General features: G+C 40.5%; 1 protein-coding gene and 1 long non-coding RNA gene across 7 annotated transcripts in view; one reads left to right on the forward strand and one right to left on the reverse strand.

Moving 5' to 3' along the window:
- Positions 1-15,902, forward strand: part of GALNTL6 (polypeptide N-acetylgalactosaminyltransferase like 6) — a gene marked incomplete at its 3' end in the record, with an annotated part of 1,719,480 nt that overhangs the window by 1,522,160 nt on the left and 181,418 nt on the right. For all 6 annotated transcript variants that reach the window (XM_082402133.1, XM_082402132.1, XM_082402128.1 and 3 more), the window contains one exon: positions 2,460-2,643. In XM_082402133.1, the coding sequence (XP_082258259.1) occupies positions 2,460-2,643 (184 nt within the window). The remainder of the gene's footprint in view (positions 1-2,459; positions 2,644-15,902) is intronic.
- Positions 9,069-13,951, reverse strand: LOC309633388. The gene is made up of 2 exons (XR_014247489.1): positions 10,698-13,951; positions 9,069-10,552 (listed from the first exon to the last, which is right to left on the reverse strand). It is a non-coding gene; the product is annotated as an uncharacterized lncRNA (long non-coding RNA).

A 15,902-nucleotide genomic window follows, 5' to 3' on the forward strand; every position in this document is an offset into this window, starting at 1 on the left:
ATCGCCCAGACACCCTAATCAACGGGGATGTTTCCATGCTCCTAATGGCCAGAGATTCCTCTGAGCTTTTAATTAAAAGTACCTTGTCCAAGGACATAGCAATTTAGAGTTTCATCAGCAGCCATCAATTTCCCTTAAACGGAATTTGACCTATATGGTGTTGAATACTCAAGTCAGCACATGGCCTAATTTATTTATGAACCAAAGCAAGGCCTAAATGCCAATTATCAAGGCTCTGATTGTTCATATGCATCTAACAGGAAAAAAAAAAAAAGATAGGAAAAAAAAGGGAAAAGACAGAGAAGCCCACTTTTTCTCATTCCAGCATTTCATTTCCTGTAGGCCTGATGGGTAAGAAATGATTCGCGCTCAGGATCACTATCTTTTTTTATTTTCCTCTATCAGTGTCTTGACACATCCTCCAAAAGGGAAAAAAAAAAAAAAAAAAAAGGTGGAGTCACACAGTTTCTTGGTTCATTTTTCACCTTGGGATTTTACCTGAATTTCAATTTCCCATTAAGAGTCTGTTTGTTTGATCCCTGGAAATTGAAATGTAGGCACAAGCCTTAGATGAAAAATTAGTCATGCTGCTTTCACCCCGAGCTGGTGCTGCTGGATGAGAGCTGAGAGGAAATTTGAAGGGAAAGTTGACAGTTAATTTAACAGACTCATTCTCTTCGGGTCACCTTGGGACTCCTTGTTGGTCAAGGAACTTGTAAATCAACCTGATTCTGAATTTGCCTGAAGAAAGTCAGTGAAACCTTAATACTCAAATACCTGCAGAGGTGATAGAAGAAATATTTTGGACACAGTAATGATGGTCTCCTCTGTCAAAGGCATCTATGGGGGAACGCCACTTAGATAAAGATTAAAGCCCACTGCAAGGCTTGCCCAGGTGAAAACGATGCCCACAGAGCCCTTGGTGGGATTAACTTAGAGTGAATGAATGAATGAAAGAGAAAGAAAGAAAAAGAGAGGGAAGGAAGGAAGGAAGGAAGGAAGGAAGGAAGGAAGAGAGAGATAGGGAGAAAGAAAGAAAGAAAGGAAGGAAGGAAGGAAGGAAGGAAGGAAGGAAGAAAGAAAAAGAAAGAAAGAAGGAAAGGGAAAAAAAAAAGAAAGGGAGAGAGAAAGGTAGATCTGGGGGAAAATCTTCCATAGGATTCTGTGGTTTCCATACCCTGCCTTATCAGTGTCATCAGAATAATGATGCTGAAATAGCCAAACCTCATTATTTCTAAATTATGTCTTTTCTTTTTTAAAGATACTTAAATGTATTTTATTCCACACGCCACATCCAAAGGTCTTCCAAAGAACCAGAAAGCAGATGTTTGCACTTAAAAGTTCTGCCTGTCTGACACTATTAGTTTGTTGTAGTAAATACTGAAGAAATGCACATTGTTGGGAAGACAACACTTCACATGTAGCTGTTCCAGGTCAGCCAAAGTACCTGTACATGCCCTTCCCAGCACTGGCTGTTCAGGTCTCACATAATAACATCTACAAGGGAGGAGCTGGAGCTGTAACTGGAAAATAAGTCTCCTTTCTGCCTCAGAGAAGCACCATGGCCAACTGGAAAGACCCCAGACTTTAGCACAGGACCATTAAGCAGGGATTGCATCCTAATTCTTGCCCTCAAAAGATGAGCGACCTTGGACAAGTCATTTAACTTCTCTGAGCTCAGTTTCTCATATGTAAACTAGGAATGATAATAAGAACCACCTCTCTGGGTTGCTAGGAGTGTTAGGAACAGCATGAGTATACTTAGTAGTTGCTCAAGAATTGAACAGTAGCAGGAATAGTAGCGGTAGTATCAGGCCATCTAATATATTTGCAGATATGATGAGAGAAGATAAAAATGTATAGCTTTGATAAACAGAGTCTATATTAAAGAACAGTAGCAAAATAGGACTTGGCAAAATCTCTGGTAAGCCTGAGGGCAAAGAATTCTGTGTATAATCTGCCAGCATTTGGGGGGCGGTGGAGCGACAGCCGTCATGGCCATTGTAAGATTAGATACTAAAAAAAAAAAAAACCGTGCAGTTAAATATTTACATTTTGGAACCTCCAGAAAGCAGGCCAGTATTTTCTCAGCAGGCTCCAGCTGTATGCTTGAAGGAACACAAGGGCTGTTTATACTCCACGCATGTTGGGTGCACTGTAAAATGACAGATTGGGGACAGGTCAGAGCAAAACTGCGACAGAGGGAGAGCTAAATGCTCTTCTCCAGGTATCTCTGGGACATCACTGTCTTCGAGGAAGATGCCACAACACTAATTGCCCCTCATCACTGTTCCATCACGTTAAGCCCAGCATTCAGACAGAGATTCTGCAAAGTGCTCTGAAGGCAACAGGGAACTAGGCTGCGAGCACGACACATTAGGAAGGGCTTCTCTTGGCAGAGAAATGAGAGATGACCTGGGCAGGCGTGTCATCTCCTATTCCGTGCTTTCATTTTTCAGACCAAATTGCACTCAACCACAAAACCATCGTGTGCCCCATGATCGATGTCATCGACCACAATCACTTTGGGTACGAGGCCCAGGCCGGGGACGCCATGCGCGGCGCCTTTGACTGGGAAATGTACTACAAGAGGATCCCCATCCCTCCAGAGCTGCAGAGGGCGGATCCCAGCGACCCTTTTGAGTGAGTAGCAGCCGAGGGAGGGTCCAAGGCGGAGAAGGGGCAGATAACTCAGGCGTGTGTCAGCTGGAGACCCAGCTCTAATGAAATGGAATAAAACGGGTGGCAAAAGTATGCAAAACACTGGCGAAAGGTCAGACCTACAAGTTGTGTAAAATCACAAGCTGTGCTGAGTACATTCTTGAACTTTCTGAGCGTGAGAGGGCGTGTGCGGTATGAGAATCGGTAAAGACAGAGTTCACAGCAAACGCACGGAAAAGGGATGCAGTCCCTTTCAGCCATTCTCTTAGAGGTTCTTTCCTCATTTTCAGTTCCCTCTGTTCTTTCTGCTTTTCCCTAAAGGATTATTTAAATTAACTATTTTACTTTTCTTTGTTAGGGAATGATATAAAATATGAACCAGTATTTAGGCCTAGGTTCCATGCCCTGCTGGGAATTGCTTCTTTATAAAGGAGGGCCATGTTTCGGATAGCAGCTGCTCCCAGAACTTAAACTTGGGGAATTCAATCAAATGATAGATCCAGAGTATATGATCTTTGATAATATTGCCCCCAGTTTAGTTCTATACAGATATAAGTTTACAGTAATCTATTGATTTCTACAAAGCTAAATTCTTTTTTTCCAATGTGGACATGAGAACTGTCTATGTCAAGAAAAAGAAAAAAATATGGCTCAGCTTGACAAACTGTTAGGACCATTAATGGTTAATGGTGAACTTTTTCCAAAAGTTACCCAGAGATTGCCCAAGGCATGCTATTATCTATTCCTCATACGTCACCCTTCTGATATCCTTAAAACCTTTATAATTTTAAAACTATTATATTTTTTCTTAATACAAAAAAATTGTCTAGATCAAGGCTTTGCACACTCTCTAAGATTCTATTTAACATGCGTTAAAATCAATACTGTCTTTTTCTAATATTTTATTTTTTTATTGATGTATAGTTGCTGTACAATATATGTTACAGGTGTACAATATAGTGATTCACAATTTTTAAGGATTATACTTCATTTATAGTTACTATAAAATATTGGCTAGATTCCCTGTGTTGTACAATATATCCTTGTAGCTCATTTTATACCTAATAGTTTATACCTCTTAATCCCCTACTCCTCTATTGCCCCTCCCTCCTTCCCTGTCCCCACTGGTAACCACTAGTTTGTTCTCTATACCTGAGAGTCTGTTTCTTTTTTGTTATAGTCACCAGTTTGTTGTATTTTTTAGGTTCCACATATAAGTGATATCGTACAGTATTTGTCATTCTCTGTCTGACTTATTTCACTTAGCATAACATCCTCCAAGTTCATCCCTGTTGCTGCAAATGGCAAGATTTCATTCTTTTATATGGTTGAGTAGTATTCCATTGTATATATATACCATGGATGTATCTTCTTTGTCCATTCATCTATGGAAGATATTGCTTCCATATCTTGGCTATTATAAATAATGCTGCTGTGAACATTGGGGTGCATGGATCTTTTCAAATTAGTGTTTTGGGGGGGTTTTTTGGATATATACCCAGGAGTGGAATTGCCAGGTCATATGGTATTTCTATGTTTAATTTTTTGAGAAACCTCCATGCTGTTTTCCACAGTGGCCGTGCCAATTTACATTCCCACTGACAGTGTATGAGGGTTTCCTTTTCTCCACATCCTCGCCAACATTTGTTATTTGTGGTCTTTTTTAATGATGGCCATTCTGACAGGTGTGAGATGATATCTCATTGTGGTTTTGATTTGCATTTCCCTGGTAATTAGTGATATTGAACATCTTTTCATATGCCTCTTGGCCACCTGCATGTCCTCTGTGAAGAAATGTTTATTCAGGTCTTCTGCCCATTTTTTTAATCGGATTGTTTGCTTTTTTGATGTTGATTTGTATGATTCTCTAATGCCATATACAAAAATAAACTCAGAATGGATTAAAGACCTAAATGTAAGACCAGATACTATAAAACTCCTAGAGGAAAACATAGGCAGAACACCCTTTGATATAAATCACAGTAGTATTTCTTTGGATCCATCTCCTAAAGCAAAGGAAATAAAAGCAAAAATAAACCACTGGGACCTAATTAAACTTAAAAGCTTTTGCACAGCAAAGGAAACCATCAACAAAACGAAGAGACAACCTACAGAATGGGAGAAAATATTTGCAAATGATATGACCAATAAGGGGTTAATATCCAAAATATATAAACAGGTCATACAATTGAACATCAAAAAAAATCAATACTGTCTATTCATTAATAACACGGGCTATAAAAGTTTACAGTAGAGAAACTCCCAAGTGCAAAAATTACTTCAGTGACTCACTTTAAATTACAGTAAACATTTGATAAACATCAGGAAAATGTTTCTTCCAATTCTATTCTCTAAGAAGATAAACTCTTGGGAAAGCAAAGGGGATTTCAAAAGACATTAGCCTGATAAAAACGAAGAGAAATCATTTCTTTTGTAATAAGAAGCGCACTCATTAAGTATCCAGAATTTCTGAAAGAGGCCTCTTCAGACGCGTAAATTGCTGGAGAGTTTGAGAAGAAATAATGAAGCCCATTGTTACTCTTCCAAATACTTCAGCCAAGATTTAAAGGAGATTGAAAACCACCAGGGAAGTTTTTTAGTAATCCAAGGGAAGGAGTTTCTCGTAAGCATTTGATGTGGGCCCAGCTGAGAGATGATCTTTAGACATCTCCAAAGGTAACCATCTGAAAGTCTTGGCAAAGGGGCTTAGGGTGGGATTTAAAGCCAGGCGGGTGTGGGAGAGGATACAGAAGGACCCTAAACATGGTGGAACTGTTATTAGATGGCAGCTGATGGTAGAATAGCCATGGTCCAGTTGCTACTATTCAAGTTTGCCATGTTGAAGAGCAAGGATTCATCCATGATAACTTTTCCAATAAGTACTGTAATCGTGACTGGATTATAACGACCTTCTACTTTACTTCCACTGTAACAGTGGGGCCCCTGCTTTCTGCAGATGTGGGACCAAAATGCTACCAAAGGAATTTCAAATGATGAAAATTCCAAAAATATTCTCAGTCCCTGCACTGACAGTTGAAATTTTTGTCAGGCAGACCCCAGCTATGGCTATCAGAGTATCAGGCACCTTGCTTAACCCCAGAGCTGGCAGAGTTGCTCATTTTCAGAATTAAATTACCTCTTGTTCCTCTCACCTACTTAGGTGGTTGCCATCCTGTCAACAATGGCATTCTGTCCAATACGACTGCCTTTCTGCTGTAAGTCCCTTTGATTCCTAGGAAGGCGGACACTTTAGCCTTTTGTAATAAATGTAACTTGCAGGAGGTGTCCACTTTGATCTTCGAAACTGCATTTGCCTTCCTGATAATAAAAGAATGCTTAGTTACCCAAGCGGCTCTGAGCAGTGTGTCAGCAATTCCATTATCTCGGCGGCCACCCGAATGTACGCATAAACAGACACGCTTTCAGCGAAAACTTGCTTCTCTAGATGTAAAGCTTTAAGATACACAGAATGAACGTGGTCTATCTATACATCTCTCAAGCCTGTCATGTTTTTCACTGGTGGCTATGAGGATTTCCTCGGGGGTGGGGTGGTAGGGGGAGAGTAGGCAGAAAAGTCAGGAAGAAAGGAACTACAGAGTAACATGGAAATGTATTGCAAATTCCAGGACCTTTCGGACAATATATATGCAAAGACTGTCTTTGTGTAGCAAGTTGATCAAATGTCCTGAATGACAAGACCTGAATTCTCCCATTGATTCTACCATTGTTGGAGCTTTCTCCAACTAGTGACTGCAGTAGTGTTTTTCAACCTGGAAATCCTGTGAAATTAGAGGGACATGAACAGTATTTAACAATTAAGGAATTGAATTGAAAATTTCAGAGTATTGTACGGGTACGTAAGTATAGCTATTCTTTCTCAGATATTTGATTTCAGTTATAATGCATATATGATCCCGGGTCATGATATAAATGGTGTTTCTTAATATAGGTTACACAGTCAGAAGAGTTCAAAATCTATCAACTTCCTAAACTGGGAATCAAAACCTTCATCAACCTGACTAGGAAGGAAAAGAAAAACTCATAGATAACTTTGACCTCTAAGGAAAAAAATTACTTATATTTGCAAAGAGATCTAGTTTTCAGACAAACCACTCCTAGAATATGAGAGACAGTGAAGTATTCACAGTTCAGATTATCTGGCAGTCACAATTCTGATTAGATTGGATATATTTGGTAAATATTTTTGTCTTTTGAAAAAAAAATGAACTATTCTCCTTTACTGGTAGCTTATATCATGGCATAATGCTCTTAGGAAATTCTTGGTATTCATGGCTTTTAGCAGGTTTCCTTATTCCTGGTTTATTTCTAGTGCAGGGCACTTGGGAATTGAAATCTTTTCTGTGTGACAAAACATAATATGCTCCTTTAGTCATGATGAGAAAGAGGAAGATATTCATTTGCTTTCTGACCACTAACTTATTTCTTCAACCTTATCTCGGCATCTGAAAGTTTAGAGAGAACCAGAAGGAATTATCTTATCCAGCTTCCCTTTAATGCAAGCAACCCCTAGACAGCATCCAACACAGATGACCAGCCTCATCTTCTTTTTTTTTTTTTTTAGTGAAGTAGAGTTGATTTGCAGTGTTGTGCTAACTTCTGCTGTACAGCTAAGTGACTCAGTTCTACACATATATACCTTCTTTTTTTATATTCTTTTCCATTATGGTTTACCCCCAGGAGATTGGATATAGTTCCCTGTGCTATACAGTAGAACCTTGTGGTTTATCCATTCTAAATGTAACAGTATGAATCTACTAATTCCAAACTGCCAGCCCATCCCTCTCCCACCCACCCACCCACCCATCCCCTCCCCCTTGGCAACTATGAGTCTGCTCTCTATATCTGTGAGTCTGTTTCTGTTTTGTAGACAGGTTCATTTGTGCCATATTTTAGATTCCACATATACGTGATATCCTATGGTATTTGTCTTCCTCTGTCTGGCTTACTTCACTTAGTATGATGATCTCTAGTTGCATCCAAGTTGGACCACCTTCCTCTTGAACTCATCAGGGAAGTAATATTTGCTACCTCAAAACACTGTCCCTTCCACTAGACTGGTTGACAGGAACATTTTCCTGTGGATTAAGAAAATTCTACCTCCCTCATCCCAAATTGTCCCACTTGAAACACAAGGAATGTCTAATTCCTCTTCAGTGACAGAGCTGTTAAAAATCTTTGGAAACAGCTACCATGCCTGGCCCTCCCAAGGCAGAAAAAAGAAACTTGTTTCTTCTCCATGCTAAATATCTCCAGTTCTATCCTCATAACCTCCAGGTCCTCCAGAATCCTTGGAAGTTCATGCTGATTGATGGAAATGCTCGATTTCTGTAAATTCACATGACTGCTGCAGTTTCATCCACACTTCTCCAACTTGTTCACAAGGATAATGTGAAATATGCCACCCAACATGTCAGGTACTCAGGCCCTAATATATGAGTCTGTCAACCTTAAAAATAAAGTTAATTTCTGGAGAATTTGCACTGGTTTCTAGAGATCATGCTTCCTTGTGCTAAGTACTCACAGTCAGTTCAGCAGTTTATTCAATTTTGCAATTTTGCTGTGTATTTCAGAATCTGCCTCTATTCTGTCTTTCAGCTGTGGAGAGATTACTTTTATTCTGCCAGTCTTCTGCAAATAGATCTCCAACAATTCCCCAAAGGCTTCTAAAACATAGAGTTTTAATCATCATGGATGAAATTCTTGTACACCATCATTAACCAGGACTGAGATTCTCTATTTTCCACTTTTATATACATCAATCTCCAAAATTTTAAAAATAAAGGTATCTGCACTTGGAGGTGAAAAGGCCTCATAGGATACAAATGTCCATTTATTCTCTCAGACACCCCTATGTCCATGGACACATCAGTTTGAATTCAGTGCTTTCTCTACCAGTTACCTAGCCTAGAAATATCTCAGGGCATGGATAGCAATGGCCATGACCCTTTGGCAGGCATCTCAAGGTTGGAACTTCAAATACTGAAGATCTCCTGAGATGTAAGCACCAAATGTAGATTCTTTTGGGCTGGTTCTGCAGTCTAGCACTGTGAAGCTAAGCCCATGTTGAAAGGGATAAGATTCTCTCTGTCCGTTACGGAGAGCTGTATCCCTGTGACATGAAAGTAAGATGCCTTCTAAAAAGATTTACTGACAGGGTCTTCCTTTATTCTTCCAAGGGACAGAGTGCAGATCCCCAGAAACTTGCTAACTATCTTTCCTATACAGGAGTGTCGTAAAGTATGGATGCCAACACCATGTGAACGGCAGTAACCCTCGGGTAACAAATACAATGTTGTGCTAAATTTTAGAATTGAATCAGAAAAAAATGTGCCAATAAGCATAAGTTTATCAAGCTAGAAGAAACCTTAAAGACAATTCCACCTCTCATTTATTTATTTTTTTAATTGAAGTATAGCTGCTGTACAGTACTGTATAATTTACAGGCATACAATATAGTGATTCACAATTTTTAAAGGTTATACTCCAATGACAGTTATTATAAAATACTGGCTAGATTCCCTGTGCTACACAATATATCCTTGTAGCTTATTTTATACCTAATAGTTTGTACCTCCTAATCCCTTATCCCCATATTGCCCATCTCCTCTCTTCCCACTGGTAAGCACTAGTCACTCTATATCTGTGGTCTGCTTCTTTTTTGTTATATTCACTAGTTTGTTGTAGTTTTTAGATTCCACATATAGGTGATATCATACAGTATTTGTCTTCCTGTGTCTGACTTATCTCACTTAGCCTAACATCCTCCATGTTCATCCATGTTGCTACAAATGGCAAAATTCCATCTTTTTCATAGCTGAGTAGTATTCCACTGTGTATATGTACCACATCTTCTTTATCCGTTCATCTGTTGATGGACACTTAGGTTGCTTCCATGTCTTGGCGACTGTAAATAATGCTGTTATGAACATTGGGATGCATGTATCTTTTTGAATTAGTGTCTTTGTTTTTTTCAGATATATACTCAGGAGTGGAATTGCTGGGTCATATGGTAGTTCTATTTTTACTTTTTGGAGAAATGTCCATACTGTTTTCCACAGTGGCCACATCAATGTACATTTCCCCCAACAGTGTATGAGGGTTCCCTTTTCTTCACATCCTCACTGACACTTGTAAACTCAAAATGGATTAAAGACCTAAATGTAAGACTGGATATTATAAAACTCCTAGAGGAAAACATAGGCTGAACACCCTTTGATATAAATCGCAACAATATTTCTTTGGATCCATCTCCAAAAGCAAAGGAAATAAAATAAAAAATAAACAAATGGGACCTAATTAAACTTAAAAGCTTTTTGCACAGCAAAGGAAACCATCAACAAAACCAAAAGACAACCTACTGAATGAGAGAAAATATTTGCAATATGACTGATAAGGGATTAATATCCAACATATATAAACAGCTCATACAACTCAATACAAAAACAAACCACCTGATTAAAATATGGGCAGAAGAACTAAATAGACATTTTTCCAAAGAAGACATACAGATGGCCATCAAGCATATGAAAAGTGCTCAACATCGTTAATCAATCATCATGGAAATGCAAATCCAAACCACAGTGAGATATCATCACATACCTGTCAGAATGGCTATCATCAAAAAGAACACCTCTTGTTTTTATAGAAGAAGAAATCTAAACTAGAGTCTATGTGACTTATCCAGTGTCACAACTGATAAGCTTAACAGCTACTGCTAGAATCTGGGCTTGCTGACTTCCCATTCTGTGCTGCATTCTTTCATCCACACCACGGTGGCGGGGAGAAAATTTAGAGTTGTTAGATGCCTATTACTATGTGTCAGGTGCTGGGGAGGAAATCTCCATATATCGCGAATTCACTTAATCCTTATCTCAAGTCTATGAAATAAATAATACCATCTGCGTTTTTACAAACGAGGTAATTCAGGCTCAAGAGGTAACTTTCTAAAGTTTATGTAAGAAACTGGAATAAGGACCCAGATGTAAGGATCCGTACTATTCCATGGAAATTTCCACCTCCCTCTCTGCTCAGAGAAGAAACATTCTGTAGTGCTTCAGGGATAATCAAACAGAAGAAAACATTTTCGGAGAAAACAGTGACTTCTTCTTCAAACAGCAGTGCATGCAGGTAAATGACCACCACAAAACTGAAAGCATCACTGGCCATCACCAATCCTCTCACAAGTCTTTTCTCCAGATGTGTTCGACACACTGAGTTAAACAAAATCCTGCCAGGTCACCTCAACCAGATGGATTGTGGCTACACAAGGCTGCCCAGTGGAGGGATGTGAGCAGGGCTGAGAGCTGGCCGGCCCTTTGCTCGGAAGGCCAGGGGCCCACCCTTGGGCTGCCCAGCGGAGAGCAAGAGGGGATTGTTCTCCTTGGTGGGCACTGGAGCTTTGTCTTATTAATGCAGAGCAGAGAACAACAGACTTCGGTCAAGTCACTCGCTGCCCAGAATGAACAACTAGCTTTAGTCAGCACCTCATTGATTGCATTGTTTGACATTCAAAATTGTAACATCCCACTTGGGTAAATTCCCGGTGGGGACTGAGCTGTACCTTAACTTACTTAGAATTTGACAGTAAAGATACTCACTTTTACTCTTTTCACATGAGTTTTGACCCAATATTGCCCATCCTGAATTTAAGCAAGATTAGTAAGGAATAGGCTCCCCACGGGGAAAAGGAGACTGGACGGGTCTCTCCAGGCATTGTTCACCGTCTCCTTTTTTCTCAGTCCAGCCCCTGTTGGGTTACCTGTAAACCCTGGAATATCCATTTGGTAGGTGGGAGAATTTTATTCATATTCTACTTCTCAGGCTAAGTCAATATACCTCACAGGTTTTGCGGTGACCTTCAAGCAATTGCTTCCAAACTTTGCCCCCTTTTCCCTCAAAAACCCAAAATGATGCAAACAAACTACCACAGTATTAGCTGCCTCAACCTCAATCTTCAAACACATAATTCTCTGTGATTAAGGTTTCGAAACCGTTCTCTCAAACTTTGGAGGGGATTAGGTTAGAAAGCAACACGGATGGACCCAGAGATTGTCATACTGAGTGAAGTAAGTCAGACAGAGAGAGACAAATATCATAGGATATCACTTCTATGTGGAATCTGAAAAACTGGTACAAATGAACTTGTTTACAAAACAGAAATAGAGTCACAGATGTAGGAAACAAACTTATGGTTACTAAAGGGGGAAGGGGGGGAGGGACAAATTGGAATTGATATATACACACTACTCTATATAAAATAGATAACGAATAAGGACCTACTGTATGGCACAGGGAACGCTACTCAGTACTCTGTAATGACCTATATGGGAAAAGAATCTAAAAAAGAATAGATACATGTACATGTATAACTGAATCACTCTGCTGTACACCTGAAACTAACACAACATTGTAAATCAACTATATTCCATTAAAAATTTTTAAAAAAAGAAAATACATTCATCAATTTAGCCTAGCGATGAGTTCCAGGAGAGTGAAATAGGACTCCAGCTCTCCAAAACCTCAACCACAGTTCTTGCATGACCTTTGAATGATTCCACAAGTCCTTCCATTAATCTGACCAAATAACCTGTTTCATTAAGCCCATGTAGTATGTAACGTAAAATCTAACATTTGTAAAGCACTTCTCTACATTAACTAATTGACTCCTTGTAATAATCCTTTGGTGTAGGTAAAGGAGCTATTGTTATTTTTCCAGTTTTGCAAATAAAGTGAGAACCAGAGAAATTAACTAACTACTAAGAGGCAAAACCAGGACTCAAATCAATGTCTTCATTCATTCAGATTTCAAATCTTAGAGTTAATCAATAATCTCATAGGCGTCAAATCAATGCCTTCTTTCATTCATTCGGACTTCAACTCCTAGGGTCAATCGATACTTTTCGTTTCCTCACCCTTGAAGAGACACTTTGGCACCCATGAAGTGCAGTGGTTTTATCAGTGAAGGTTTCCTGGCAACTCTGTAAGGAGAGCAGGAGAGGGGAAAGATTGCCTTCCTCCCCACACTGTGTCTTATCTGCAGACCAACCGGAGCTGGTAGGTTGAAAATGTCAGCTTTCAGTTTCTTCCTAATGAAGGGAAATGTCAACAGTGACAGCTTCTGGTCTGTTTATAACAAGACCTAATTCAATATTTGACAATCGCAAAAGGACAAAATGTTTAAGGAAAAATACTGTCAAGTTTCTAAGTGTTGTCCTACTCTACAGTGGGTGAGAATCAAGGAACAGAAATGTCTCAGGGTCTTAAAAACTAATCAAAATATTGAATAAAATCAATCTCCCTCGAAAGCCCAGAATGAAACCCCACGGAAGAGTTTTTTTTAATGTCAAGTTAAAGGCTGTAACATGGGCAGAGGTATTAGAAAGCAAAATTGTTAATGATCCGTCTGTCCCCATGAACATCCCTCCCCATTGCTCCCTCTCTGGCCTCTTTGGCTATCCCAGTCCTAGGTCTCGGGGAGAATCGCCATCTGATAAACAATTCACACCAAGGGCTTGTGGTAAGCCTTTTCCCTGGTCAGGACTTCTTTCTCCCTCTCCAGGGGGGAGTGATCTTTACCCCAGCAAGATGCTTCCTATGAATTTCTCCTTTTTCCAGCATCCAGGATAACATTAACAAAATTAATTCCTGAATTAACAGTCACTGCCTTTATTCTACCTGTGCTGCCCTGCTCTTCTTTCCTTTGTCCTGCTCTCTGGAGGTCTCTGGGTTCCTGAGGTGGCTCTGGCTTTGATGCCCTCTTTCTGATTTCTGACCACGAGCTGGACTTTTAAACCTGTTTCTGCCACCACTCCCTTTAGGGTCACTCAATCACAGGAGACCTTGCAGACCATGCTATTCTGAAAGGAGATGAGACCTATTCCTGCAGGCTGAGATAGGTTCTTGTCTCTGTTCGCCAGTCACTCAGGACTGCGGGCCCAGTGGAACTCAGAAACACCCTCGCCGTGACTTTTGTCCTACGGAACCCCCGTCCTTGTTTCTTCGGTACAGCAAGTCCCCTACATACGAACAAGTTCCATTCCAAGAGCACGTTCTTAAGTCCAATTTGTTCATAAGTCCAACCAAGTTAGCCTAGGTACCCAACTAACAGAATCGGCTGTATAGTACTGTACTGTACTAGGTTTATAATACTTTTCACACAAATAATACATAAAAAACATCTTTTTGCCTCGCTCTGCTCTCTCAATTATCTTCACTTTTGTTTCCATCATTATCTCTTGGTGCTTCTTAGCAGTACCAGTTATCTCACCACTGCTTTAAAGATACTGTACTACTGTACTCTATAGAGTACTGTAAAGTACACAAAAGCGCAACCAGTTGTAGAGGATGCATGCACATGACAGTGTACACCAGACACGTAAACTAACTTCTGTATTTGGACACGCGAGCGCACGTTCGCATCTTTGAAAGTTCGCAGCTTGAAGGGTCGTAGGTAGGGGACTTGCTGTAATATCTCCTCTTGAACCTGGGACTCTCACTCTCATTCCTGGTCTTGCAGGTTAGTTAGCTCCTCCATAGCCAGGCTGCATACTGAATTCTGCACCTCAGTCTCCTCTGGGCAGAATCAGCCAGTCACCTCTCCACCGCCAGGGCCATCCAGTACTTACCGATAAACCTGCACCACTTAAGACTTAGCAATGGCTTCTGACATACTGAAGAACTGTGGAATTCACAGACGGACTGTTGACTTTTATTGTCCATTTACCTGTTCTTTTGACCATTAACTGCTTTGCTCTGCTTCTCAAACTGGTGTCCTGAGTCCATCTTTCTGTTTCATGTGTAATGACTGTTTTCTGTGTCCTTCCCCCAACCCCCGAGATGTGCCTTGATTCTACATACACTCACTCCTTGTCTGGACTCCTGTATGGGTTCTGTGCTCCAGGATATAATCACACTGAGTTCCAGATCTCCTGCTTCTGACTCCCCATTCTTCTTTCATTAGAGTTCTACTAGCATTCAGCTAAGGAGAAACCACCATGAATGAACCCCCTTCCTAGAACCCAAGGTTCAGCAACCTTTACTCTACCCGTGAGGACATCATACCAGAGCAGGGAGAATTTAACAGACCCTATGCCATTCATCCAACTTCCCCTTTCCCTCCCAGTCAACAGGAATATAAACCCAAGGCCCAGGTGCATTTAGCTTTGTTTTCTCACCTGAAGCTGCCACTCTGCTGTCCTCTTTCCTTCCCTTCTCAAGTCAACAACTCCTTTTTTTCCTTCTAATCATTGCTAACATTGATACTAGCATAAGGGCAGGCAGGACTGTTTTATTCGATTCACTCATCACTGCACCTCTAGTACCTAGTTCCTGCCCATAACAGGTGCCCAATAAATATTTATTAAATGGATGCAATAAATATTAAGTTCAGGAGAGGATATGGTCCAACAGGGCTGTGTATCCTTGAAGAAGAGGTGACAGTTTTTCAGAAAAGGATAACAGCCGAGGAAAATGTCGCAGCACAGTATCTGTAGGGCGTCACCCAAAGACTAGTCTGAACAAGAGGTGATTCTTATAGGGGAGTGGTAGAAGATAAAGAAAAATAAACAAGTTATGGTCGAGACCAGACTTAGAAGGCCTTTATTCTGCATGTAGAAGGAACAGAGCTGATAAGGGAATGTTCTAGGAAAAACCATCTGGTAGCGGAAGGCCTTCCTGGAATCCTTTACATTATGAATGATAATGAAAGTCATCTGGAAAACCACAATCCAGGAGAGAAGAACATCTTTCACAAGAGGCTGGTTCTTAATAAGGTAATGATATTGATCCTTCAAGTTCTCTCCATTTCTAACAAGCACCAAGATGCTGTCAGAATCCAGGGCTGTCAAGTTCTAGACACCGACTGGAACCCGAGGGGAGTAGTGGGCCGTGAGGGCGCTGCTGGAAGTCCATTGGAAGGAAGGGCTGGGGGGTGGTTAGTGGACTTGGTGGGGGTCATGGTCTTAGAACTGGAGGGTAGGCAAGTGTAACAGCCTGGGGAACATGCACAGATCTGAAGTCTAATTAAGAAAATTAAACCTTACACGTGGTGTTCAGATGAAGCCTTGAGTGTTTATAGTGAAAGAAATGATGAAAACTGGAGTCTGCATCCGGGACTCAGCGGGCAGGGGTCTGATGGCCCCGCGACGCTGCTGGACCTGAGCAAAGATCAGAGGGCAGGTCTGTAACTTGACCAAAGGGCTGGACAGAGAGTGATCGAAAGT

The sequence above is a fragment of the Balaenoptera borealis genome, assembly GCF_965194805.1.
Source record: "Balaenoptera borealis genome assembly, chromosome: 8".
Classification (NCBI taxonomy): Eukaryota; Metazoa; Chordata; class Mammalia; order Artiodactyla; family Balaenopteridae; genus Balaenoptera; species Balaenoptera borealis.